This window comes from Equus quagga, chromosome 7 (assembly GCF_021613505.1).
Source record: "Equus quagga isolate Etosha38 chromosome 7, UCLA_HA_Equagga_1.0, whole genome shotgun sequence".
In the NCBI taxonomy this organism is placed as follows: domain Eukaryota; kingdom Metazoa; phylum Chordata; class Mammalia; order Perissodactyla; family Equidae; genus Equus; species Equus quagga.
The window spans coordinates 47,500,336-47,527,708 of record NC_060273.1 but is presented as its reverse complement, the minus strand read 5'-3'; the positions used below and the strand labels follow the sequence as shown (position 1 = coordinate 47,527,708).

General features: G+C 56.0%; 2 protein-coding genes across 3 annotated transcripts in view; one reads left to right on the top strand and one right to left on the bottom strand.

Annotated features, from left to right (window-relative positions):
- UNC5A (unc-5 netrin receptor A) overlaps positions 1 to 7,092 on the top strand; it is a 61,042-nt gene extending 53,950 nt beyond the window's left edge. The window contains exons 7-15 of one of the 2 annotated variants that reach the window (XM_046665240.1): positions 656 to 844; positions 949 to 1,251; positions 3,688 to 3,775; positions 3,992 to 4,160; positions 4,341 to 4,574; positions 4,679 to 4,828; positions 4,906 to 5,070; positions 5,650 to 5,828; positions 6,055 to 7,092. In XM_046665240.1, the coding sequence (XP_046521196.1) occupies positions 656 to 844; positions 949 to 1,251; positions 3,688 to 3,775; positions 3,992 to 4,160; positions 4,341 to 4,574; positions 4,679 to 4,828; positions 4,906 to 5,070; positions 5,650 to 5,828; positions 6,055 to 6,220 (1,643 nt within the window). In that variant the 3' untranslated portion in view covers positions 6,221 to 7,092. The remainder of the gene's footprint in view (positions 1 to 655; positions 845 to 948; positions 1,252 to 3,687; positions 3,776 to 3,991; positions 4,161 to 4,340; positions 4,575 to 4,678; positions 4,829 to 4,905; positions 5,071 to 5,649; positions 5,829 to 6,054) is intronic. The other variant, XM_046665239.1, reaches the window with a different exon arrangement.
- Positions 7,093 to 7,195: 103 nt separating this feature from the next.
- HK3 (hexokinase 3) lies at positions 7,196 to 24,060 on the bottom strand. The gene is made up of 19 exons (XM_046665238.1): positions 23,841 to 24,060; positions 21,231 to 21,352; positions 16,891 to 17,053; positions 16,533 to 16,687; positions 16,327 to 16,446; positions 16,141 to 16,236; positions 15,194 to 15,293; positions 14,929 to 15,112; positions 14,278 to 14,433; positions 13,883 to 14,116; positions 13,225 to 13,520; positions 12,974 to 13,113; positions 12,776 to 12,895; positions 10,297 to 10,392; positions 10,027 to 10,126; positions 8,240 to 8,423; positions 7,999 to 8,154; positions 7,616 to 7,849; positions 7,196 to 7,528 (listed from the first exon to the last, which is right to left on the bottom strand). The coding sequence occupies exons 2-19, from the start codon at positions 21,324 to 21,326 to the stop codon at positions 7,384 to 7,386; spliced, it is 2,775 nt and encodes a 924-aa protein (XP_046521194.1). The 5' UTR covers positions 21,327 to 21,352; positions 23,841 to 24,060; the 3' UTR covers positions 7,196 to 7,383.
- Positions 24,061 to 27,373: the final 3,313 nt, after the last annotated feature.

The window sequence follows — 27,373 nt, the reverse complement described above, 5'->3', positions numbered from 1 at the left end:
CAATTAAAGATCTCTGTTGGATTTTTTTTTTCTCTAGAACACACCCTCCCCCATTCTTTCAATTAAAAACCTAATTATCTGTGTCAGTTCCTTTCTGATGGACATTTCTTCCATTATGCAAAGCCCTTCTAAAATCAATACAGCTTCCTCCAGGCGGTCAGTCACCCCTCCCCGGCCCTGCCTCAGGCCTAGGGGAGGCAGAGGAGGAGAAGAGCACTGACACCCCTGCTCCTGGCCCCGGGAGGGGCTCGGAAGCAGATTGGCAGACCCCATAGGAAGCAGATCCTCTGCTTTGGGGGTCTCACCCCAAGCCCCAGCTGGCCTGGGCCCCAGAAGAGTGAGTTCACCCAGCAGCCCAGCACCAGGCCACCCGGGGAAGTGTCTCTTCCCTTCCTCCGTTCTCTGGCAGCAGCAACCTCAGCCTGAATCGAGCCATGAGGGATGCGATTTGCTCAGTGATATGGCAAGGCGGTAGCAGCTGCAGGGCTAGGATGCACGCCTGCCGACTCCGTGCTCCCTGCCGCCAGTACCTGCTGCCCTGCTAGTGCTGATGCCCAAGGAGCGGAGGCCTCATCCTCCTGGGGTATAGACCGCTGACCGCTCCTTCCCGGCCTCCTGCACGCTGCCCCTGCCAAGGCCGCACTCTCTCCCGCAGCTGCTTCCGGCCCCGAGGACGTGGCCCTCTACGTGGGCCTCATTGCCGTGGCCGTGTGCCTCCTCCTGCTGCTGCTTGTCCTCATCCTCGTTTATTGCCGCAAGAAGGAGGGGCTGGACTCAGACGTGGCCGACTCCTCCATCCTCACCTCAGGCTTCCAGCCCGTCAGCATCAAGCCCAGCAAAGCAGGTGAGGTGCTCCCTGCCCCTAGCACTCCTGCGAGGCCTGAACGCCAAGGGCTGCCCAGACGGGACTGCCCCCATGCCATTCCCTGAGTCTCTTTATCCTTGCAGACAGTCCCCATCTGCTCACCATCCAGCCAGACCTCAGCACCACCACCACCAGCTACCAGGGCAGTCTGTGTCCCCGGCAGGACGGGCCCAGCCCCAAGTTCCAGCTCACCAATGGGCACTTGCTCAGCCCACTGGGTGGTGGCCGCCACACGCTGCACCACAGCTCACCCACCTCTGAGGCTGAAGACTTCGTTTCCCGCCTCTCCACCCAGAACTTCTTCCGCTCCCTGCCTCGTGGCACCAGCAACATGGCCTACGGGACCTTCAACTTCCTCGGAGGCCGGCTGATGATCCCTAATACAGGTGGGAAGGATCCCAGATGCCCCAGGGAGCTCTAAAGAGCCAGACTGGCCTCTGTGTCCCTCCTGGAGGAGGATGGGGCAGCCCTGATGGCCTCCTGTGCCGCCCAGCCTCAGCCTGAGTACTGACCAGGCTAGAAAGGAAAGGGAAGAGAGGTTGGGAGAGGATCCAGTCGTGGCTTGCTGTGTGCTGGCGCCAAGGCCATGGTCAGAACTGTCTCCCTCCTGTTGCCTAAGGGCACAGGACTACTATCCATCCATTAAAAAGCCGGCCAGCCTGTGTACACTGGGCCCCGTGATGGCCCTGGGCCCAGAGGGAGGGCAGGTGCTGGTCCCGAGGAGCTGGCCGGAGAGACAGCACAGGACAAACGTCTGGACAGGGGGCCTCTCCACCCGCCACCTCACAAACATGCCTCTGACAGGGTCCCCAGGTCACCTTGATAGAGAATCCATGGGCCCTTTTCATGGTCATGTTTTGAGAAAGGACCGCAGCCTCTAGTGTGGCTGGCCATGCCCACCCTGAAATTCTCTATTCCCTCTGCTTAGATGACCTTGCGTGACCCTGATCTTTTTTTTTATTGCAGTAACATTGGTTTATAACATAATATAAATTTTGGGTATACATCATTACATTTTGGTTTCTGTGTAGACTACATCTTGTTCACCACCCAGACCCCTGGTCTTCTTGCCCCTCTCCAGCTGTGCTCGCTGCCTGCTCCCTAAATGTAGGTGTTCCTCAGAGCTCCCTCCTGGTGCCCTGTCCCCAAACCATCTCGCCCACTCCGCGGCTTTAATCGCCATGTCTGTGCAGATCACTCCCACGCCTCCGGCCCCAGCCGCAGTTCTCCTGGGCGGCAGAATCGTACACCCAGCTGCCTCCTGGGCAGCTCCATCTGGATGTCTCTCAGCACCTCGGATTCATCGTGCCCAAAACGGCACTGTCTCCCACCCTCCCCCAGAACCTCCTGCTTCCGGCTTTCCTCACCTCAGGGACAGCACAGTTGAGTTGCTCAAGCCAGAAACTGGGGGTCACCTTGACCTCCTTCTCTTCTTCACTTGCCCGCTCACCTCCACGCCAGCTTTGGTCACACACCAAGCCCCACTCTTCTTCCTCCTCAACTGCTCCTGCTCCCTCCTGCCTCTCGTCTTCCCTGCTACCTGTCCTGGCCCAAGCCACCACACTTACCTCTCATCTGGTACACAGCTCCAGGCATTCACCAAATGAAGCCAGACTTGATCACGTCCCTCCTCTGCTCAAAGCCTTCCTGAGGCTCCTGCTTCCCGCCGCAAAGCCCACATGACAAGGCCACAATGACCCACTCCCTGCTGGCCGGCTGCAGCAGCCTCTTCCCTCCCATGCATGTTTCTCCTGCACAAAGCAGCCGTGATGGGCTCACAACCTCCCAAACACAGCCTGCTGCCCTTCACGCGCACGGGCCTCTCTGCCCCCATCCACCGCCTCATGTGCTACATCCCCTTCGGGTCTTGGCCTGGCAGCTCTCCCGCTGTGCCTCATGCCCTCCTCCATGAGTGGGATGATGATGTTCCCCTCACAAGGCTGTGAGGATGATGAGGTGAGATGGTCCATGTCAAGCTCATAGAACAGGACAGGCACACGATGGGTGCCCAGTGACTATCGGCCCTTCATTCCCCTAGTGGGATGGGTAGGCTGCCGCTCCTCCTCGCTCTCCCTCAGCAGACACTTTCTGATGCTGCTTCTGCAAGATGCTGGAACACAGATGAATCAGCTAGAGAGGAGGACATGTGTGTGATGGCTCCCAGACCAGAGAGATCTATTGAAGCAGGCAAAGTTGTTAAAGGCAAAGTTGCAGGGGGCCACTGCCCAGCACGGAGCAAAGTCACCCAGAGGTGGAGTGCCCACCAGAGATGGCCGTGCCTGGAGAGGGAAGGAGCTTGAGCAGGTGGGAGGGCGGGGCACCCAGGCAGAGGCGTGCTCAGGGCAGTGATTCCAGGACAGCCAGCCAAGAATGCAGCACAGGCTGGGCTGGAGAGGCTGCTGGGAAGACCGTTGGGGCCAGAGGCAAAGGGCTTTAAATGCCAGGCCAGGGAGCTGGGCTTTATCGGAGGCAGGGACGGTTTTAAGCAGGGAGTGCCTGGTCCCACAAAGTGCCTTTTGGGTTAATGGGGGAGGTAGGTACAGCATACCTGTCTCCTTTGGTTCCAGAGTTCTCTGTGCCCAGGCTAACTAGGCATGCGTTTCCCACCTGAGTTCTCTCAGCTGTTCTTGGGGTCACCATGACTCAGCTTCATGCCGCTGTGGGTGGTTGGACAGCCTGGCAGTCCCTATGGCACCTCTGTCCCCAGGCCAGGCTAACAGCAATCGGTCCTCAAATGGAGGCTTGTGGAGGGGCTGGCAGAGTGGGCTGTGGGGTGTCTCCGCATGCGTGGTAAGCCCGGCCCTCCCCCCGCTTTGTCGCAGGGATCAGCCTCCTCATCCCCCCAGATGCCATACCCCGAGGAAAGATCTACGAGGTCTACCTCACACTGCACAAGCCGGAGGACGTGAGGTGTGAGCGTGGGCCCTGCTGCTGGGCTGGGCGGGGCCTGCCCCTGCCTTCATCACTGTGACACCCCTGCCCACCCACTGCCCTCGTCCTGCTGGCCTGTGGGAGAGCAGGGGAAGAGCTGCCCCTAAGCTCCACCCAGCTCTGCCCTGGCCCTGCCCAGCTGCCAGGACGGCCCACTGATGCCTTTCCCTCCCCACCTGTGTTTCCCCACTTGAGGTTGCCCCTAGCTGGCTGTCAGACCCTGCTGAGTCCCATCGTTAGCTGCGGGCCCCCCGGAGTCCTGCTCACTCGTCCTGTCATCCTCACCATGGACCACTGTGGGGAGCCCAGCCCCGAGAGCTGGAGCCTGCGCCTCAAAAAGCAGTCCTGCGAGGGCAGCTGGGAGGTGAGCAAGATCAGCCCCAAGCGCCCCCCCACCCCCGCCCCCGCCCCTGCCCCCAACGTGGGGCTCCAGGTGGAGCCCGGGCTTCCCTCCTGGCTCTGGAGCCACACCCCCTCCCCAGTCTCTGGCCACTCCTCAGAGCTACCCTTGGCCTGGGGCTGACCCATCGGGCCCTGCCCGCAGGACGTGCTGCACCTGGGTGAAGAGGCGCCCTCCCACCTCTACTACTGCCAGCTGGAGGCCAGCGCCTGCTACATCTTCACTGAGCAGCTGGGCCGCTTCGCCCTGGTGGGAGAGGCCCTCAGTGTGGCGGCGTCCAAGCGCCTCAAGCTGCTTCTGTTCGCCCCTGTGGCCTGTACCTCCCTCGAGTACAACATCCGAGTCTACTGCCTGCACGACACCCATGACGCACTCAAGGTACTGCCTGCCCCACTGGGTCGGGTCAGTTGTGGGGGTTGGGGAGCCAATGGGGAGGGGCCCTCCCGGCCCCCAGGCCCTGCTGACCCCCTGGGGCGCTGCAGGAGGTGGTGCAGCTGGAGAAGCAGCTGGGAGGACAGCTGATCCAGGAGCCTCGCATCCTACACTTCAAGGACAGTTACCACAACTTGCGCCTGTCCGTCCACGACGTGCCCAGCTCCCTGTGGAAGAGCAAGCTTCTCGTCAGCTACCAGGTGAGGGCACTCAAGATGCCCGGAGCTGGGCACACTTGCCTCCGGACACGCCTGACCCCACCTCTGTGCCCCCCCAGGAGATTCCCTTTTACCACATCTGGAATGGCACACAGCAGTACCTGCACTGCACCTTCACCCTGGAACGCGTCAGCCCCAGCACCAGTGACCTGGCCTGCAAGGTGTGGGTGTGGCAGGTGGAGGGCGACGGGCAGAGCTTCAACATCAACTTCAACATCACCAAGGTGGGCAGCAGTGGGCTTCAGCACTGCCCTAATGTGCTCTCCACTGGACCTACCCTGCCACCGAGCCCACCTCCTCCAGAAACCACTTGGCACCTTCCTCCGAGTGCCCCCGGGAGGGAGGTACAAATGCAGTTGGACTTGGGGAGTGGGTTGAAGAGGCTGTGAGAGCAGCGGGACGCGGAGCCGGAGCCGGAGCCGGAGCCGGCCTGGAGGCCCCAGAGGGCATCCCTGAGGAGGGACTTTGTGCTGGGCCTCTAAGGATGAGTCAGTTAGACAGACAGCAGCGAGGGAAAGGGCGTTTCTGGCAGCCATGAGTTCTGAGTGGTCAGCAGAGGTGACTTGGGGAGCAGTGGTGGGGAGAGGAGGAGAATGAGGCCAGTTGGCTCCTCTGCTCACTGGCTGTGTGACTTTGGGCAGGTCACTGCCCCTCTGAGCTCCAGTGAGCAGGGTCCTGACGCAGCAGGGGGGCGCAGTGTCCACGCCGGCCCCATGCTCTGGGCTCTTGGGTGGCCTAGGAGGGAGTAGTGGGCTTGAGCTGGGGAAGTTCTAACAGACACCTCCACCCCTCCCTACCCCCAGGACACAAGATTTGGTGAGCTGCTGGCTCTGGAGAGTGAAGGGGGGGTCCCAGCCCTAGTGGGCCCTAGTGCCTTCAAGATCCCCTTCCTCATTCGGCAGAAGATCATTACCAGCCTGGACCCACCCTGTAGCCGGGGTGCCGACTGGCGGACTCTGGCCCAGAAACTCCACCTGGACAGGTGGGTGAGAGATGGGCAGGGAGGGACTGTGAAGGCCATCTGCAGTCCAGCCTGTGTGGGTAGGATAGGTGGGGTGGACGGGACACCCTATGAGGCTGTGGCCCAGCCACCAGCAGCTGGGGTGTCCAGTGCACTTGGCTGAGGGGAAGCCCTGACCTTGGGCAGGCAGGCTTGGGGGCAGGAACCAGCAGGCTGCTGACAGGCTCTCCTCCACTCTCCTCCACAGCCATCTCAGCTTCTTTGCCTCCAAGCCCAGCCCCACAGCCATGATCCTCAACCTGTGGGAGGCCCGGCACTTCCCCAACGGCAACCTCAGCCAGCTGGCTGCAGCAGTGGCCGGACTGGGCCAGCCAGATGCTGGCCTCTTCACAGTGTCGGAGGCCGAGTGCTGAGGCCAGCCAGGCCCACAATGCCTACACTCTCACCAGCTTTGGCACCCGCCAGGGACAGGCAGAAGCCGGACAGGGCCCTTCCCCAACCCTGGGGAGAGCTGCGTGGACAGGCCCCCTCCTGGTGGACGCTGTCTCCTAACACTGGCCCTTGTGTAGTGCCCTGCCCACACTCCCGCCCCTCCACGGCCTGTCTGGCCAGGCTGGCACTGCCACCTGCTGTGACTCTGCCAGGGTCCAGGGTGGACAGTGCCTGGAGGCCGGGCCAGGCGCAGTCCCCTGTATGTGTGTGTATGTGTGTGTGATGCTACCTCTCCTCCTGCCCCTGGCCGGGGGCCGCATGCACACGAGCATGCACGCACACACTGGGCTCGGGACATGGCCCCAGAGCTCCTGCCTGAGCTGGACCTTATGCAAACATTTCTGTGCCTGCTGGGTAAGGGCACATCTGAGGGGCCCAGCTCCAAGCCTGCGGGACCGAGGGCCACAGCCAGACAGGGGGCGGCCCCTGGATTCAGGCACACGACCCCCACACAGGCATGTGCCCACACATGTCTTGTGTGCTCATCTCACATTCATCTCCACACACACACACATCTCACGCTGCACACCCGGAGGCCACTCATGTCTCTCACGCCTGGTGCCAGTCCACATCTGCCTCTCACATGCTGCCCTTCTCCCACCTCCCCACCCAGGGACACCCAACAGCTCCTCCTCAATCCTACCCCTGCCCCCAGCCACGAGGAGCCCTGCCCAACGGGGCGTGTGAATATGCAAAGGGAGTCCCGGGCTGGACTATGGCGAGTGTGCGTGCCGTGGCGTGCCCGTTCCTGGGGCCGGCCGTGCCCCTGTCCGGGGCCTGTTGTGTGAAGCTCGTGCCCTGACTCTGTCTTAAGTGCATTCACGCACTTACACTTGGCCTTATGTACACAGCCTTGCCCGGCCGCCGGGGCGCATAGGGATTTTAGCGGACGTGAATGTAAATAAATTATATATATATATTGCTAACCCAAGTGCTACTTCTCTCCGGGAAAGCCAGGGGTCGAGGCCAGTGGCCACAGAGGGGTCACCCATGGCTGTTCGAGGAGTCTTGGGTGGCCGGGCCTGGCTGGGAAATAGACAGGGCCCGGGCTCCGGTCCAACAAAGCTGCTTCCTAGAGACTTCTTCAGACACGGGCCATCTGGGCAAGGCGACAGGCAACGGCAGTGACCAGGGCTGCACCTTTGCCGGACCCATCCTCTGACTGAAGAAAGGTGACCACACAGCGAGGGGCCAGCTTCCGCACTGTGGCTGCCACCATGCTGGAGAAGCTGTGAGGGGGAGGGCCTGAGATAAGCCCAGGCCAGTCAGGCCCCACCTGGCCATGCCTCCCTGCCCAGGCCGGCACCCAGACTCACTGGGGGTGCAATTTGTAGAGGGTCCCATCCACCCCTACAGACACGGTCAGCTCTTCCAGACCCCGGTTCTCACGGATCTTCTCCACCACGGCAGCCACACCCGCCCCACAGAGCTGGGCAGCCCGTTGGGACACAGCCTGGCACACCTCCAGGACCATCAGGGCGTCATCTGAGGTCAAAGGCAGCCCCAGATCCTCCAGGATGGCTCGGACCTGCCTCAGGGCCAGGCTGTCACTGGGGACAGGAAGGAATAGAGCACAGAGAGGGAGGGTCCTGCATTAGCTCCTCCTCTCTCATGATTCCTCCCACCAACCAGCATTCCACCCAAAGTAGAAGGATAGGCTCCTTTGGGAGGTGGAGGGAGGTAATGCATGCCCCAGCACCTTTCAATCTCAGAGAGAAACTTGGTCTTGAAGATGTCCCTGGTCTGAAGGCACTGAGTCTGCTGGCCCCGGAAGAGAACTCCAAGGCTGGTCAAATGCAGGAGGATGTGGCGGACGATCTCTCCCAGGTACATGCCACTGATCATCTTCTCAAACCTGCGTGAAAGCGTGTGTCTGCACAGGGCAGGAGACCTCACCAGCACCAGCCACCACCAGCCACCCTTGCCTGGCCTAGCCCCACCTCTGCTTGCCAGGGTTGATGGATGCCTGGTCCACACTTGCATCGAAGCAGGTGCTGAGCACGTCCAGAGAGCCATCGTCCCCAAAGGCACCCCACTCCATGTTGATGCACATGTGGCCTGAGTCCCCAGCCACGCCCGCCACATTCTGGAGCTCTTCCATGTAGCAGGCATTGGTGCCAGTTCCTGCAGAGAGGCCCGATGGGTGGGAGCCATTTACTGACACAGACAAGATCCCTCTGAGCCCTCCCACACTAAAATGGCAAAATTTGAGCTCATTCCATATCTCTCCATCTCCCCATGCTCATGACTTGTCCCGGGTCCTGGTCTTCCCTCCTTCCTGACATTCCTTCTATGGACCCTGCCAGCACCAAGCCCACCGGGCCTCCACCATTTCCCCTACCAGCACCACCATCAGTGTGTCTCACATGCTACCTCAGGGCGCCCCTAAAATGTCCATTAGTTATGTCATTCCCTTGGGAAATGTGTGAATCCCCAACTGTGTGCAAGTGAGAGGCCCAAGCTCCCTGGACTGGCCTTCCAGATCTCTAGTCAAACTAGCCGGTGCTGGGCCAGGAGCTGGGGTCACAGACAGGAATCAGACATGAGAATCACGGAGCTCCACAGTGGCCAGAGATTGGACAATAAGCAGCCAACCCAGATACTGCCTGTATGTGCCCAAATAGAAGTGCAAAGAAGAACATCTGGGAGCCCTGAGCACGGGTAAGTCTTCCTGCCTAGAGGGTCAGGAAAAGCTACAGAGAGACAGTGATGTTTGGATTTGACCTTGAAGCCAAGAAGCACAGAGAGGAAAGGTGTTGCAGGCAGAGGGCATACCCTGGGTAAGGCAGCCCATTCCTCTCCCCAACACACGGGCAGCTCTAGGCAGGTGGTCTCCTTGTTGGCCCCCCCTGGAATTCCTCTGTCCAGTTGTTTATTCACACAGCAGTCCGGGCATGCCTCTCTTGAGCACCTCCCCATGCCAGGATCTATGTTCCAGAAGCTCCCAGTCTCTTGGGAAGCTACCATGTACCTCCTGCTCCAAGAGACTGATGCCCAGTGAGCTGTGGGAGCGCTCCTCCCCTGCCTAGCCAAATCCCTTCTTTTAAGGCTTTCTTTTCAAGCCCCATACATGTTGGGACCACTTCCTTTCCAAACTTGGCCTTGTTACCCTGGCACGTAGAGTCAGATTCTGCTCTCTCTGATTGCCATGTGCTGTTCTGGGCTCAACCCCCACTAAACAGTCAGTTCCAAGAAGGCAGGCATTTTCCCCTTCTTTATGTGTCTTCCAGTCCCTTCATCCAGCCCCTAGCTGGCCACAGGATAGGTGCTTAATAAAGACTTAGAACCTTGGACTACCTGAAGGACCCTCACAGCTCATTCTCCCCTCCCACCCCCACCCCCACCTCATGACTCCTTGAGACAGGCATCACTATTATCTCCATCTTAGAGATGAGGGAACTGAGGCTCTGGTGACTTGCCCAAGAGCCTGCAGGTGGAAGTGGCAGAGCTAGTATTTCTACCCAAATCTGTGTGACTCCAGAGCTTCGATCCATTTAATAGATGGGCAAATTGAGGCTCAGAGAGCTGAAATGATTGTGAGTCAGTAGCTGAGTTTGGGCTAGACACCCAAACTCTGGATTCCCAGTCCGACAGAGTGTTCCAGGGCCCCATTGGGTCAGAAGAGAATGATCCCCAAGGCCAGGGGAACATCCGACCTGAGGAATCAACAGGAGGCAGTGAATTAGCATCAGACAGTAAAGGCACAGAAGAGCAGAGCCCTCCTCACCGACAATGAGGCCGACTTCACAATGGGGATCCTCATAGCCACAGGACATCATGGTCCCCACTGTGTCATTGACAATGGCAACCACATTCAGCTCCACTCCCTGCACACAAAAGGATGCTGCTAGTTGCTGGGCAACATGGTCGTCACAGTAACCAGCACTGGACCCAGAGGTCTCTCATGCAGAAGGCCCCTTCTCAGGAAGCAGGAGATCCTTCATTCCCCTCGAGGCCTACTGCAGCCCCAAAGCAGCCCTGGAGGCAGACCCCTTACCTTCCTGCGCCCAATGGCTTCCCGTAGCAGACACACAACATCTTGGCCCTCACAGTCTGACGCATTGAAACCCTTCGTCCAGTTCAGGAGAATGCCCTGGGGTGGGACCAAGGAGGGGCAGGAAGCTGGAGGCCCCTTGGAATCTCAGCGCTCCCAAAGCCTGCACCCCATAAGGAGCATATGATTTCCCCCTCCCCAAGCAGGATTCCATGCCCACTCCGCCAGATGACAGAGGGCCTTGCCTTCTGCCCCCTCCCAACTCCCCAGGAGCCTTCCAGTGTGAAGAAACCTATTAATAACCATCCGACCTACGCCTTTCTATTATTAGTACCAGAATGCTCAGATGGTCTGAGGGTCTGGCCATTTTAAGATGTTTGCCCAGAAGGAATGGCCCTTTGTAATTGGGTTAGGAATGAACAGAGCCGGTAAAATAAGTGCCGTGTGTGAGAAAGGGGAGGATGGAGAAGGCTCTGAGGTCCAAATGACAGCAGAGTCCGCTCTTCCAGAAAGAACTAGCAAGAGTCGCTTGAGAGGAAGGAATTTTCGGGGTTGGGACAGAGCCACGTCGATGGGAGATTCACTTGTGTTCCAGATATGAGCGAAGGACAAATGGAAAAGCCAGAACCCAGACACCCAGGCAGGATGGGTGGGGCCTTTACCGTGGGAAATTGGCCTTAGTCTGTGAACTTATTGACTGGGGCTTGACTGCGCTTAGGACTGTGCTTTTCTTATGTGCCTCCTCTGGGGGAGTGCGAAGGGGGATAGGAATTACTCCACTGCTGTTAGGAGAAAAGGCCTGCTCTGCCCAAAGTAGGAGCATGGAGAGCAGCTCTGGAAATCTTTGGGGCAGGACATTTTAGAAATATTAACCAACATTTCCCCCAGTAATATTTCCTTTTATGCCTTTCCCCATGTAACCACAGCTAGAGTGTTCTACGCTCACTGTCTCAGAAAGAGACACCAGAGAGAGAGAGAGTGAATGAGACGGAGAGCCAGTTTAGGGGGGACTGGATCATGAGAAATAGCAAAGCTTCCTTGCTCCCAGACAAGAGAAAGACCCCCTCTGCTGGGGAAGGGGAGCTGGCGGGGAAGTCAGAGCCAGGTTTTGGATGGCTTCCTGAAAAGGCTGCCCTCCACCCTAGGCACGCCCCTGTTGGGGAGGGGAGGAGACGGAGGGCTTTGGGTGATCTGAGAGCGGAGGTGGCGTCTGCCGTCCTTCCCCACACAACGTCCAGGGAGGTGTGAGGACCCAAGAGCAGATGTGGTAGAGGCCAGACAGCTGGGGCCTGGCACCTCCCCAAGCTCCTTGCGTGTCTGCACGTTCTGTACAGCAAAGGATACTGTGCAGCTGAGAGGAGCGCCTACCTGGGGAAGAGAGTCCCCAGATTGATTAACGTTAAGTTTTCACCCCTCAGAAGAATATGGGTTTAACATAGAAATTAAGTTCAGGTATAGAACATTAATAGGACCACGTTTCTTACACGCCTGCCTGATCTTGCACACTAAGTCCCGCCTGCTTCTCAGACCTTACAAAGAATAATCACGAGGCGCCAGGATGCTCAGCCTGGAGCAGAGCAGACCAGCAGAGACACTCTGCTGACCCACTGCGCGATCCAAAAGCCCATGGTGTAGAGGAGAGCCGAGTGCAGAGGCAGATGTCTGAGGGAGGTCGGCGCGAAAGCTGCACGGAGGCTAGTTGGAGCAGAGCAGGCAGAGGTTTCAGCGGGGGGAGGTGGGGAAAACGGCCATGGGTGCCTTCAGGGGCAGCGAGCTCCTCGTCACCAGAGGCTTTTCAGCAGAAGTTGAGGGTGTCGAGGAGGAGACTCCTGGGAGCTTGGGCTGGAGGTCTGGGCAGAGCTGTCTCCACACCAGGCCTCAGGTGTGGGCGCTGAGAGGTTACCATTCTCACTAAAGGACACGCAGAGGTGTGTGTTGAGTGGGTGCCATGTCTAGACCCGCACCTGCTGCTCCGCCACCCGAGTCGGGCGCCCAACCCCGAGGCACTGAGAGGGTCACAAGCAAGGCCGGGAAGGGGAGAGAGGGCAAAGAAACAGTGCAACCACAAGCCCCTTTGAGAGCCAGAACAAACACTGCTCCCCGCAGGTCCCCTATGCCAGTGTGGGTGAGACAGTCAATTGTTGGCTGGTCAGCCCCAACCTGGGCCTGCACTGCTCCCAAGTGCCCCAGACCCAACCCTGGCTCCACTCTCCTGCCCACTGGGTATCCATGTCCTTCTCCATCCCAGGCCTCTGCATAGCCCTAGATTCCAGGCCACTTCACCACACCCCCTCTACCTGGGCACACCATGTCTGGGGAAACTGAGGCTGAGTGCAGGCCAAGTTTAGCATGCCTTCTCTTGCCCCTCTGCTCAGCCCAGGACCCTCAAAGCCTCTTCCAGGCTTCCTGCCCACTCCATGAAGGGAATTCAAGGTGAGGGGGAGTCCCTGGGGATGGCTTCTCCTGGCCCTCCCTCCCTCACCTGGTCTAGGCCGAGCTGCCTGCACGGGAAGGAGAAGGTGAAACCCAGGGGGAGGCTCTGCCCACTCAGGCCCTGCTTCTGCTGGAAGTCCATGATGCAGTCCACAATGTGGTCAAAGAGCTGAGGGTTGAGGCAAGTCAGAGAACGGGCTACCCCTGACCCTTCCCCACCCCTGACCCAGGCCCAGGCTGTGGGTACCTGCTGTCCAGAGCCCTGGGCCACACACTCAGGGATAGAGTAGACCTGGTTGGTGATCTGCACACCTCCCATGGCCACACGCACAAGGAGGACCCGGAAGTTGGTGCCCCCGAGATCCAGGGCCAGGAAGTCCCCACGCTCTGTGGAATAGAGACCTTCAGTGTCAGGACAGAGCAGGTGGCTCCACCCCAGCACATACTGTGACCCCCAGGAGCCCATGTCGCAGCCCCATACTCAGGCCAGGTCCTCACCACTGCCATCAGGCGTTGCCCGGACGTAAGTGGGCAGCATGCGGAGGGAGGAGGCCTCCCCTCGGAGCCCCTTGATCATGGCCTCCCGCATCTGTGCCTGCACTGCTGCCAGCTGCTCTTGGCTCAATCGGAATGGTGCCAGGGTCTCCTCCAGTAGGCGCTGGTGGGCAGCCAGGCGGGCAGCCACGGCAGTCACCATTGCCACACCTCGGCCACCCCCATCCAGAGAGGGGATGAAGGAGACATCACATTTGGGGGCCAGGAACATCACTGTCTCCTGCAGAATGCTGAGGAACCTACACAGACATATACCAGGCCCATCCTGGCTTGATACCTGGCCCTGACCCCTAGGGCTTGCTGAAGCCCTGGGTCCCATCACTTCAAATCAATTCAATTCTAAATTCATCTGTGCAACAACCATATGCCCAGTGCTCCCAGCAACCCCCTCCCTTGCACACTCAAGGAGAAACATCTTCTCTCTCTCTCCTCTGACCTCTTTTGCCCACTCCCCAGCCCCTATCTGGCCTCATTCTGCTTGGGTGCCATTTAAAACCCACTGCCTTGCACCTGTGGTACCAGAGTGCTTTCTGGGTGTGAACGACAAACACACACATGTTTTTGCTACCTGCTCACACAAGATCCTGTGTATTCCCAATACCTGGGGTGTCGCTCAAACACTCGGCCTCCGATGGCCACAGCGATCTGAAGCGTCTGCTGCTCCCGGCTGTGCTGAAGGCGAGAGAGGACGGCGGCCAGGGCGGCTGCACAGAGCTGGGCAGCCCGTGTACACACCGCCGCACACACGTCCTGCACGAGCTTGGCATCTGAGGCCCCGGGGTTCAGGCCCAAGTCCTGCAGGATAGTGTGCACACGGGCTGCCCCGACCGAGGGGCTGGGGGTAGGGGGGTAGGACAGGGTGATTCTTTAGGGCTCAGGTATCCCAGAAGTTCCCTGCCTCCCCAAAGTCCCCTGGCTACCTGGGGGACTACAGCATGCTCCCCTCTCCCAAGCCAAGAAGCCCCTTGTGTAAGCCCACTGGCTTTTCCCACTCACTCCTCCATCTCAGCCACGTGCTCCAGGAGGATGCTGCCTCGGCTCAGCAGGGCAGGGGAAGCACAGCCGCCAAAGAGGACCCCACACTGGGCCAGGTGAGCCAGCACCAGCCGCACCAGCTCACCCAGGTATAGGCCCCCAATCATCTTCTCAAACCTGCGGGTGGGAAAAGTGGCTGGACAGAGCCTTTCCTAAGCCCTCAGCCCACCTGGCCCCACCTCCAAGAGTCCCCAAAGAGAGGTCATTTTTTGGGGGTCCCCAGACTAAATATTCCAGAAGGAAATGGCCCCCCCGGAGACAGGTTGGAGTTTACCCAGACCCTGCTACCCCTCCAGCTTAGGTTAGGTTCAGGGGGCTCCTGGAAGGTGGCGGAACCCAAAGGAGGGCAGGGGACACTTTGCTCAGCTACTCCCAAACCCCCAACTCCTGTAAGGACCGGTCAGAGTCAGGAATAAGGGAGGGCCAAGGGTTAAAAACTCTAGGTTCTAGAACCTTGTGCCCTTCTTTCTTTGAGCCTGGCCAGGGTCCCCCCAGAGAGCAACCCGGAGACTCTCCAAGTGAAAGGGAAGGGCCTGAGGGCTGGAGTACAGAGACAGCAGAGGGGGAGGGGAGCAGAGCAGTGATAGGGCCTAGAGCAGAAGCTGGGGCCACCTCTGGGCACCAGGATTCAGGGACTCATGGTCCAGGGCACAGTCGAAGATGGTCAACACTGGTCCCAGGGCCCCATCATCACTGAAGGAGCCCCATTCGACACTGATGCAGACGCGGCCCCGGTCCTCGTCCAGCACTGCCACATGTCGCGCCTCCTCCATGTAACACGCATTGGTGCCGGTGTCTGACAGGGATGACGCCATCAGGGCCTGCCCTCCAGGCAGCCATGCACCCCACCCACCATCACAAATGGTCCACAGCTCACCTACAATGAGCCCGACCTCACACGGCCCAAACCCTGGCTCGCAGCCCATCATAGTGCCCACTGTGTCATTCACCACGGCAACCACATCGATGCTGTAGGCCTAGACAATGGAGAGGGCAGAGGTTGGGCCTGGCCTGAAGGGGCAGACCTGGGAACCTGGGGGATGGGCAGGGCTGGGGCTCCAGCTTAGATGGAGATGCCCAGAGTCCATGAAACAATGACCTACACATTTGTGTCACATACATTCTAGGCACCCCCACCCTACGGAGGATTTTCCTCCCATCCCATCCTCCCCTTGGCTCCTCTGCCCTCAGCTCAGGCCCTGGGAGTCTCAGGGGCTCCCAACCTCAGCCATCACCTCCAGAACACTGGCCCCCCACAGGACCAGGATGAGGGTGGCAGATGCTGCACCTTGAGACTGTGCTGTAGGCACCTCACTTGCTCACCCTCGTCCTGGCCTGGCTCCCTGAGCCTGCTCCTCCCAGCTCTGACTTCTGCCACTCACACAGCCCGCACAGTTAGTCCAGATGGATCCGCCTCTCTCAGGCCTCCAGACTTTTGCATACGTCCCTCTGAAACTGGATCTTCCTCCCCAGCCCCAGCTTCTGCACCTGGAAAACTCCTCCTTCAAGTCCCTGCTCAAGTCTTGGTGTGCTGGCCCCAGTGCTCCACGAGTCATCGGAACCACCTCCTCAACTGGGACTGTCACATTGGAATGCTTTCCCCACTAGACTGGGAGATGGGTCAAGACTTCTCTTCTTTGCTTCCCCCAACAGTCCTGAACATTTATTTGATCTTTCTTAGCCTCAGCCTCCTTACCTACAAAATGGGAATGGTAGCAGCATTTACCCCAGGGCTAAACTGGATAAAGGATATAAACAGGAATGAAAAGCGGGCCCTGCAGAAGCCAAGTGGGCAGCCCGCCCATCACCCCTGCCTCCACTCACCCCCTGCCTCTGAATGGCCTCTCGCAGCAGCTGGACCACATCCTGGCCTTCCACACCACTGCACCTAAAACCTTTGGTCCAGGAAATTAGGGTGCTCTGGGAGGAAGAAAACCAAGTCACTCCTCCAATGGCGTTCATGGAGTTGCAGCCCCTCTACCCACAGTCCATGTGCCCACTCTGCCTCACCCTGTCCAGGCCTGTCTGGTGACAAGGGAAGGAGAAGTTGAACCCAAGTTTCAGACCCTGATTTCCCACAGGGAGAGCATCCAGGAACTCAGACAGGCAGCGGGCAGCAAAGTCAAAGAGCTGTGGGACAGATAAGGGGCTCAGCTCGGCCCACCAAAGCCCTAGCTGCCCAGCTGGGCCCCAGAGACTGGGCAGTGAGTGCTCACCTGCTGACCAGGACCCAGCATCACCTCTTGGGGGATCACAAACTCCTGGCTCCGGGGCTCTATCCTGTGCCCCTCAATGCCCGTCAGGGTCACCCACAGAATGCGCAGCGAGGCCCCCGTGGCCCCCAGCTCCAGCACCACGAAGTCTCCTTGCTCTGGGAGAAAGCAAGTCACAGAGAGGCATGCAGCTGGCAAGACCAAGCCCTCTGCCTCCCAGAAACATCCCCAAGGCCTGCAAAGTCTCGTCAAGGGAGCTTAGAGATGGGGGCATTACAGATAGAGTCAGGGATAAGGAACGGCGCCCTCCCTTAGATGAGAGCTCTCTCCCCAGTCCTGGCCACACATTTTGGTCACCTACCAGTGCCATGTGGGGTGGACCCCACATATGTGGGCAGCATCCGGACAGCAGGGGCAGGGCTTGTCTGCCCTCCCAGCGCCTGCTCCATGGAGCCCAGGAGGCTGGCCTGGATCTGCTGTAGCTGTGCACCTGTCACCTTGAATTGCCGCAGGCACTCCTGCACCTGGGGAGAAACAGGCCAACATCTGGCTGGGAGCCCTGTTGACCTAGCCAAGTTCCCTGACTCCAACCAGGACAGGCCAGCCCTGGCAGGCTCACATCTCCCCTCATCAGTCCAGACCAGCAAGCCACTCTCGGCTTCCCCAGAGGCTGGCCTGAGCCCTCTCTAGCCTTGCTGGCCTCCACAGAGCCTGCCCAGTCCCACTCCTGGCCTCCTCACACATCTAACTCTCCTGCCCCTCACCGCCTGCACCCAGCTCCTGCATCCTCAGAAGGCTTCTTTCTGGAGGGAAGACCCACTCAATTCCTCCTCCTGCTCCATTCCTTTGTGGCTCCTTCTCAGCTCCCTATACCTTCCCACCCCCTCCACTTCTTTGAATTCGGGGTGTAGTGAGTCCTCTCTCCTGTCACACCTTAATTAATGTCTCTCTGGCTCCCCAGTACCCAGAGCCGAACTGCTGGGTGAGTTGTCCTCAAACAAACAAATGCGTGAACACACTTCAAGTTCAGGTGCTTCCCTCTCCTGACCCACTCGATCTAGAGCCTGAGCAAGCCCAGCCCAGGAGAATCTGGAGACCACCCCTTGGAGGACAGTCCTCCTGCCGGGCGGCCGTCCTTCCCACCAGTGTCGGTTGAGGCCCACCTACGTGCCCAGCACCATCCTCAGCACCACGTGCTGCGCCACCAGCTGAGGCCTGCTCTTGTGGAGGTCAGATCCCAGTGTAGGAGCCAGAAAATCAGCAAATAAATGTATAATATGGTTCTGATAGTAATGGTAGCTATTAAACAACAACAAAAAAAGACAGGAATAGAAGTCTGAGAGTGACCAGGGAGGAAGAGGTATTTTTGGATATTGGTCAGGGAAGGTCTCCCTGCAGAGGCAACCTAAATGAAGGAAAGGAAGGAGTCATTTGAAAATCTAGCAGAAGAGCACAAAGGGATTTCCTTCGGAGCCAGGGGATGGATTTGGGGAAAGGCGGGGCCTGTGTGGATCAGAGAGAAGGGAGGAGTGAGCAGGCGGGGAAAGCGGACACCCCAGGTTCTTCTCCACCAGCAGCCTGAGGTGGGGGAGTTTAAGACGAGCACCCCTGGGCCCAGCCCCACTGCAGAGTGGTTTAAGTCCCACATGCTCCACTTCAGCAGCCCGGGTTTGCAGGTTCGGATCCTGGGTGCAGACCTACTCCACTCATCAGCCATGCTGTGGAGGCATCCCATACATAAAGTAGAGGTGGACTGGCACAGATATTAGCTTAGGGCTAATCTTCCTCAAGCAAAAAAAAGAGGAAGATTGGCAATGGAGGTTAGCTCAGGGTGAATCTTCCTCACATACACAAAAAATAATAATAATAAAAAAAAAGAAGCACCCCCGTGCCTCACATCTGTGTGGACACTGCCCCCAGATGACCCTCTGGCCTGTCCTTCAGAGAGGCTCCAGTAGCCTTCTTGGATTGGTTGGAGGGTCCCGTGACTCCATCTTGCCAGGCTTAGCCTCTCCCAGGCCCCACTGCCTGTCATACAGGAATTCCATTCCTACGACCTGCTGCCCCCAACTGGACCCAGATCTGTGAAGTAACCACTCAGGCACCTGGTTGAGGAGGCAGGGAGAGCCAAGGAGGAGAGGCTGCCCACTGAGGGAGACAGGAGTGACCCAGTGCCCCAACTTTAGTATGAGAATGGGAAACAGATCCCTAAGGAGGTAAACGATCCTAACTGGAGGGCTGGATGTGCAGTTCCATGTGTATGTTACAGCAGATGCGTCCTGCAGCCATGCACGCTAGGAGAGGCTATTCCTGTGTTACAAATGAAGAACTGAGGCTCAGAGAGGGAGAGTCATTTGCCCAACCCAAGCAGCTATTAAGGGGCAGGGCGGGAATTGAACCCAGATCTGACTGTGGAGATGTTTCCACATAAATGGGGAGCCTTATAAAAACTAACACCTTCACCTGAAAAGAATCCAAAGCTGATGAAGTTTGCAGGAAAGAAACCCCATAGTATGTAGGATGAGAAAACTTACATCTGAGTCCTCACCCTGCCACTTCCTGGCTATGTGGCCCCGGGCAAATCAAACCTCTCTCTGTGGTGACAAGAGCCACCTCTCGTGGAAAACCAAAAGAAAAACAATACTCAAAAGGCCCCCCAAGCCCCCAGTGCCATGGGGTGTGCCTTGTTCATGGCTGTCTCTCAGAGCCACGCAGAGTGGCAGGCTCTAGGCAGGCACTCAGGAAGGATTTGTTGATTGAGTGGTCGTGGGGCCATGAGGATTAAAGGAGATAATGTACATGAAAGTGTAAAGTGCTGTTCAGATGTGAGGGCTGTGTTATTATTGCTTAATGATAACAGCAGAGTTGTAGAGAAGTTGATGGCTTGGGCAGATTGATATTTTTCTTCCTTCTCCTCCCAAGCACAGTGAGAGGTGCAAGAGGAGTGACTAGGAGATGGCAGAAGCTGCAAGAAAGACAGGAGAACTTCCCTGGTTGACTCCAGTGGGCAGGCAGCAGCCAGGAGAAGCCACTGGAGTCTCCCCTCCAACCTTCCCAAGGAAGAATGTGGAGAGACCTCAGCCAGGAGGGCAAGGAGCAAAGCACTAGAGAGGGGGGAATCCAATATGGCATCAACACTGGCTCCATTGACCAACTTGCTGTGTTGGTCGGTCTGGGCCCATCGCCTCACCTCTCTGAGCAGGTTTTATCCTCTATCAAGCAGGAACAAAAATAGCACCTACTTCTCAGAGACGCTGTGATGACTGAGGAGACAGCAGACATGAAGGGTGGAACAGCGAGTGGCCCATAGGGCACGCTCAGTGAAACGTAGGTTCCCTTATCCTCAGAGCACAAGGTACAACTGGCCTGGAGAGCCTGATTCCATGCCCTCTCTGGTGACAAAAAGAGACCTGGGGGAAGGGGTCAGGAAGGGACTCTGAGATGGGACAGGGCTCTGACCACATGTAGTTAAATAACCTTCTCCTCAGATCACTGTGGGAAGGGGAGCCAAGCATGAGGCCTCTGTACTAAGAGGGCCCAAGGCCACAGGAAATTCCTGTGAGGTTCCCCCAAAGCCAAAGGGAATTGTCTTTAAACTGCAGGTGTGTGCAATGGAGCCAGCAGGGTAGATGTAGGACCAGTGCAGGAGTCTCAGGAGGCAGGGGCACAAAGCAAGAGAGGAGATGGGGGCAGGCCCTAGAGCCAGCCCCAGTCAGGCAGGCCCTGCGGCCCAGTCATTGCTCACTTCTGTGGCCCAGCTATGAGTCACGCACAGAGGAAATGTTCACAGCCGGGTTTGGGGTGGAGGTTGGACAAGGGTGGAGTAGGAGCATGAAACACAGTGAGGGGTGATGCCCCCACAGTTTGGGCAACAAGCCAAGTCCAGCAGATATCAGAACAAGCAGGGAAACTCAAGAAATTGCAGGCAACAATTCGAGAAGCCTTTCACAGATGCCTCCTCTGAGCAGGTCCTTGATCTCCATTAGCTCACTTAATCCTCCGGGGGGCGGGAAGATTAGACTTTATTTTCCTCCATTTTCCTGATGAGGAAACAAAGACTAAGAGATATGAAATGACTTACACAAGTGTTTTCCTGTTCGAGGGTGTGGTAGACAAAGGGCTTCTAAATCTTGGTCAAGACGACAGGACAAAGAAAACTCACTCTGAGCTAACCTGAGGCATGCACACTATGCTGCATAGTAACCTCCAAGTTGAGGGGGCCACTGGAATCACCTCGGTGTGCCTGACTGCAGTGGCTATGTTGAGCGGAGGGAGACAGGCAGGAGTGACAAGAGAATTGGGGAAAGAAGGGCCTCAAGAACACAGCTTTCTACCAGAAATCCCCAAGACAGTCCTTTCTAGACTGTGTCCACCCATTTGGGGCAGGGGCGTTGCTTGAGTGGCAAGGTGGCAAAAGCAATATGTTTGGAGCTGAAACATCTCAGCTCAAGCTCCTGTCACACCTTAAACTCGTCGTTTCACTTCTCTAAATCCCCTCTTCCTTAGCTGTAAAATGAGGAAGTAATCACCGCCTTGCCGTTGTGTTGAGCTTTGAAAGAGAATTTACCAGATCAGATATGAAAGGCTTGGTTAACTGGAATGCGTTGCACGGCTGTGAGCCATGCCCCATGGCATCTTCAGCTGATCCTGCTCTTGACAGCCTTGAATAGGCATGCGATGGGAACCCAGTGCTGAACTTACCAGCTCAGAGCTGTCTGAGGGGCAGGGCAAGCCCTCCTGGGGGTTGCAGGGGGATCCTTCCCCTTGCCGCAACCCTGCAGGCCCAATGGTGTCCATGTGGTTCCACAGTGGAGGGTGGCCACCTATGGGAAGAAAGGAACATCCCGGGTGAACCATGTATTCTGCAGGCTCTCAGAGACTGTGACCCAGACCCTTAACTTTCTTTCTTCTGAAGAGGACCAGGAAGGAAGCTGTGGGCAGAGCTCAGAACCTCTGACGATTATAGATCCTTCAGTAATCAACCAGAAGGCCTTCATCTTCCAGAAGCATGTGTAGGGAGAGAGCACTGGGAAAGCTGGTTTCTAATCCCAAGGCCATTCATTCATTCTGTCATTCATTCACGTTTATGAGTTCTTGATGCCTACTGTGCTGGATGCTGGGGTACAGACGAAGCAGACCTAGGCCTCGCCCTCAGGGACCTCACAGCCTCATCAACAATCATAGTACGTTAACACAGGCAGTGAGAGACAGACATGCTGCTGTGTTTGCAAGTTCAGGGACATTCTAGAGGTTTGGAATAAAGGGTATAAGGTAAGAAGGTGCCAAAGACCTGCTGGAGAAGCAGGCAGACTGCACTACAGATAGCCTTTATGACAAGCTAAGGTGCACGCATTTCTTCCTGAAGGGAGATGTGGACGGGGCTGGATCTGTGCTTCAGAAAGGGCTTCCACTAATGGCATGACTTTGGGCAAGTCATTTATAACTTCTTTGAATTTCAATTTCTTCTCTTACTGTAAAAGAGGAAGAAATATGAGCCATTCTCTTGTCCCTTGTCTTCAACAGCCCATCTCTGCTGGGCCTCCTTCCTGAGTCCCTCAGTCTTCATAACTCCTTCTCTCCTCTCACCTTAATGGGACTCCCAGGTTTCTGGCCATATCTCTCTCCTCCACACTCCCTCCTTATCTCACTCACCCCCAAGGTTTGATTAAAACCTCCATATGAGGGCTCCCAAATCCACCCCTGTCCTGAGCCAAATCCCAAATTCTAATGGTCTGTTAGACATCACTCTCTGGATGCTGGAAGGGCCCTCAAACTCAAAAGTCTAAGCCACATTCATTTTCTCCTTCACTTTTCCCCAAGAAACTCTTTTCCTGTCTTCCAGCTTAGTTGCTCACTCTGATAGTCCAGTTTGCCTGCATGCATCCCTGACACTCTCCTGCTCTGTGCAGTCAGTTCTCAGGCTGAAGGAGCTGGGACAGAAAGAGCTCCCCACTGTGTCCCCTCCTCCTAGTTCCCACTGCCACTGACCCAGACCTTCCCCCATCCGATTGTTCTAACAGCTTCCTGATACTTCTGCTCCAATCTGTCCACCTCCCTGCCCCACTAGCTCCCAACACATCACCAGAGTGACCGTGCAAAGCCAGATTTTATCATGTCGTTCCCAAGCTCTATCTCCCCTAAGAAAGGACGTAAACCGTCACATTGGAACGTCGCTCACTCCAGAAAAAAAAAGTCTAAAACTCTTTATGGAGGCATTGCAGGCCCCTCGCACTGTCCTCAACCCAGGCTTCCTCTCCTGCTGTTCCCCGTCACACTCCGGCCACATTGACTACAAGCTTCGCCCCCTCTCCCACTGTCCAGCTTCATTCAGTGTTCCCTGAGTCTGGAACCACTGTGTCTGAGACATCTCTGCATCTTCAGCCCAGCACAGGGCTTGGCATGGATAGGTAATAATACAGCTTTGTAAAATTGGGGGGGGAGGAGATTTCTTATTTGGAGAACCAAGAAATAAGTTGGGGGTTTTTTTTCTGCTTTTTCTCCCCAATTCCCCCCAGTACATAGTTGCATATTTTAGTTGTGGGTCTTTCTAGTTGTGGCACGTGGGACACCTCCTCAGTGTGGCCTGATAAGTGGTGCCATATCCACACCCAGGATCCGAACCAGCGAAACCCTGGGCCACTGAAGCAGAGGATGCAAACTTAACCATTCGGTCATGGGGCCGGCCCCAAGAAATCAGTTTCTAAGAAATTTCCCCAGTCACACATACCTACACTCTGTTTCTAAATCTGTGAAACAGGGACGTTAGTTCCATATACATTACAGGTCTGTTTCAAGGATAAAATGGGGTAACTGAGGCAATTACCTTTGGAAAGGGCCAAGGGCTACAAATGTGGTGAGCTTTCCTCTCCTTTCAAAGCCCAGCTAGCTCATTCATTCATTCACTCTATTTGACTTTATTCAGCACTTCTACATGCTAGTGACTGTGAAGCTTCTCCCAAGAAACCCCAGTATTCAGATCTCAGGAACCATATTCATGTCTGCCTCTTCCAGCTGAGAGTCCCTGTGGGGAAGGGCATGTCTCCCACATCACCAGATCCCGAGAACCCAGCCCAGGGTCTGCACACATTTGAATAACTGTTGGCCTCTTGGCTTAACTCAGCTGAATTAGCTACATGGATCGAACCTTCCTTCTGAAAGGTATCCCAAGGAGCCCTGCTGAGGATGGGAGTCACCATGGAGGACCAGCCGGCTTAGTCTTCCCAGCCTCCGCTCCTCCAGCATGGGCCAAGCAGGAGAGATGAGGGCAAGGGGCTGGAGCTGAGGCAGGCAGGAATCAGAGGAGGCTCTTACCTGGGAGCAGCAGCAGTTGGTCACTCTCCTCAGGCCCAAGCTCTTCTCAATGAATGTGAGGCATCTCACTGACTTGGTTTGCGCCCAGTAATGAAACTCACAAGTGACTTATGTCCCCAAGCCCCACCCTCTTTCTTAGCCACCACTTACTAGAAACAAGCTAATTCAGGAAAGTGCACTTCCGTCTGAGTCTGCCCTAAGAGGTGCCCGGGGTAGGTAGGGCCATGGTGCAAACTTAAGCAAGACGACCACAGGAAGTTGAAGCCCTGAACTGGGTCAAGGACTTTGGGACATCCCCTCAGAGCTCTGTCCATTTTACAAACACTCACAGTCTGACTTTTGAAGTGGTGGCTCACCCCTGGAAAGGAGCTGGAGAAATATGCAGTAGAATAGACAATTTTCCAAAATGAGGAAGTATTAATGAGAAAGAGGTAATGTGGGAACACAAGAGGAAGAGACTAACTCTGTCCTAGAGAGGGCAGGTCAAGTTGAGGAAGCTGAGCCCTGAAGGAAGAAGGGCAACATGCTGACAGAGGTGGTCCTTAACAAAGAAAGAGCATGTACAAAATCATGGAGCACAGGCACCTTCATGGAATGGGGTGCAGCTCCAAAGGCCTAAAGAGGATACATGTAGGTGGGGATATATGGTGGGAGAGGCGGCAGCCCCACTGTGGAGTCTAGCCTTTGGTCTGTAGGCCAAGGGGGAAGAGTAGGTTCACACCCTGGGTCTTTACCACAAGGGGAAGGGGAGACTCAGGCTGCAGTAAAGTCATTGGCCACCAAGCTGGTTCCCCCCGAATTAGTCTTGAATGCACAAAACCTTGGGGTATCACTGTGCCCACTGCTGTGGTCTGAATATCAGTGTTCCCCCAAAATTCTTATGTTGAAAATTTAATCCCCAAGGTGATGGTATTAGGAGGTGGGGCTTTTGGGAGGTGATTAGGTCAAAAGGGCAGAGCCCTAATAAATGGGATTTGTGTCCTCATAAAAGAGGCCCCAAAGAGCTCCCATGCCCCTTCTGCCATGTGAGGATATGAGAAGTTGGCAGTCTGAGACCTAGAAGAGGGTCCTCACCCAACCATGCTGGCACCCTGATCTCAGACTTCCAGCCTCCAGAATCGTGAGAAATAAATTTCTATTGTTTATAATCCACTCCGACTGTGGTATTTTGTTATAATAGCTCGAACAGACTAAGACAACCACCATGGTAGGAGACTAGACGAACTGCACCAATTTTTGTTTCAGGGAAATTGGTGAGCAGATACTTTAAAAATTTTGGGTTACCTCATCAGCACTAACCCTACCATTATCCACAGGTAGTACATGGCCTCCACATGACCCCAGGATGGAGACCAGGGATGGTGGCTCTGGTACCAGTTTTGGCATGACTGGGCCTGGAAATATCAGCCCTGCTGCACAGTTCACTGGGTACCAATCGGTCATAAATGTTCTGAAAGGCAGGGAAACTGGGGAAAGGGTGGGGAGGACAGAGTGGCCATCACCCACGACATAGCATACTGCCTAGCCTGGGGCTCCGTTTCTCTCAACTTTGTTGGGAGAGAATATAGAACTGAATGTGAAAGACCCAGCTGTGATTCATGCTGACCACCAGAGTCTGCAGTCTCTTGCGCCAGAGTGAGGATACGTCCATGAAAAGCAATGCCAGGTCTCTTTATCTGGAAGATAAAGATTTATCTGCTTCTGCAAGTCCTGTGTTCATCTCCCCAGGAGCAGGGGTCCTGGTACCCTAGGCAGAGTGTCAGGGAAGGTGTGTGTCAGGGCCTATGGAGGGAGGCAGCAGCCTGGGCTTGAGGTCTGTGAGCAGCTCTGACAGCCATGACTGTGGCAGAGGTACAGCAGCAGCCAGAAGTTCTCTTCAGACACCAGATGGCCACTGACCAACAGGGAGAAGGACAAGTCCTAACGAGGCTCCCTCACAGCCCCTTAGTGCCAATCTCCAGCTGTCTAGAAGGGAGAGTAAGTAATGTAAAAGTCAGTAATGGAGAGAGTCAATCAGCCTGGGAAAAGGCGGGCCACAGCCAGGGTACCACTGCTGGGCTTGGAGCCAGACCCTCCCTGCTCCAAGGTGCTCACAGGCTTGCTTCTCACAGCTGACAGTGCCCCGCAGCCAGGCACACAGGCCCTCAATAAGCTCTCCATCATTCTCTCCATGCCCTTTTACTCTGGATGTGCCTTGCAGCTCTCCTACACCCATCAAGCTGCTTCTTACTGTTAGGTCTTTGTTCATGCTGATCTGTCTGGAAAGACTCCCCTTTCACCCTCTCCAGCCTTTTCATCTCATTTTTCCTCATTCTTTACACTACACCTCAGTCATCACCAATGCTGGAAGCTTTTCCCGGGACAAGCTCCTCTTGGCCCTTACCCCAGCTGAGTGCAGCCCGTCCATTGATCCCAGTCTTGGATTTCCTTGTACCACTTCATTGACAACAGCCTATTAAAATCATGTTTATGTGCTTGTCTCCCCCCACTGTACTACGGGCCCCCAGAGAAAGTTTCTCATTCACCTTCGTAGCCCCAGGGCCAGTTCTAGACCTGACCTGGAATTAGATATCAGTAAATTTTTATTAAATTGAAGAACCCTCCCATAACCTCAATAGTCCATGGCTTTTGAAACTGAGAGGAAATAAGCAACCTCTTCCTGCCTTCCTGGTACATGTGGCTTCAACAGCCTTTCCACTCTGGGTTTACACATTCTCCCAACTTCCCACTGGTACTACCTGCCTTCCCCTCACTCCAATTCCCATCTGCTAAGTTAACTTAGGGCCAAAGATGGTCTGCCTCACAAATAAGAACGAGCCCATCCAAACTTAAAATTCCCATTGAGTTTTGTGCCTCAAGTGGGAGGTAGGAGGTAGTATAGTGTAGTACAGACAGCATCAGCTTTGGTGTCAGACGTGGGTTCAAATCCCATCCCATTTACCAGCTATATAATCTTAAGCAAATTTCGTCACTTCTCTGAGCCGGTTTCCCATGTATAAAACATGGAGACTAATTTCTCCATAGAATTTGCCTTAGCTGGGTTTCCCCAGAAACAGACCTAATTTGAGCGCAAAATAGTTTATCTGGGAAGCAACCCAGGCCAGGGCTAGGATTAGGGCAATACCTCTGAGGTGCCTAGCTACAAACGTAAAGAGGCACTCTCAGGTTCACACAAGTGCCAACCCTGCCTTTACCTGAACCCAAGAGTGAAGGCCCCTCACCCTAGTCCCAGCCCTGACCCAGGAAGCACTGATGGGGACCTGGTTGTGCGGTAGGAAGAGAAGGAAACCAACAGAATGTACATAATTAAGTTGCTGCTGGGAGCTACTGAGGCTCAATCCCACAAGTGAACTCTGAGAGACAGGTAGAATGCACCTACCTAAGAGGCTGAGGAGGCTGGGGGTTTTTGTTTGTTTTTTGGTGAGGAAGACTGGCCCTGAGCTAACAGCTGTGCCAATCTTCCTTTTGTTTTTTTTTTAAAGATTGGCACCTAGGCTAACAACTGTTGCCAATCTTTTTTTTTTTTCTGATTT

Bases quoted from the DNA above. Each gene is read 5' to 3' on its own strand.
- HK3 (XM_046665238.1), bottom strand. From the start codon at position 21,326: ATGGACACCATTGGGCCTGCAGGGTTGCGGCAAGGGGAAGGATCCCCC. The intron at 13,521-13,882 runs GTATTGGGAATA...ATGTCTGTGTAG, and splicing joins GTGTTTGAGCGACACCCCAG to GTTCCTCAGCATTCTGCAGG. The intron at 7,529-7,615 runs GTGAGTCTGGGT...TCCCCCTCACAG, and splicing joins CTCTACAAATTGCACCCCCA to CTTCTCCAGCATGGTGGCAG.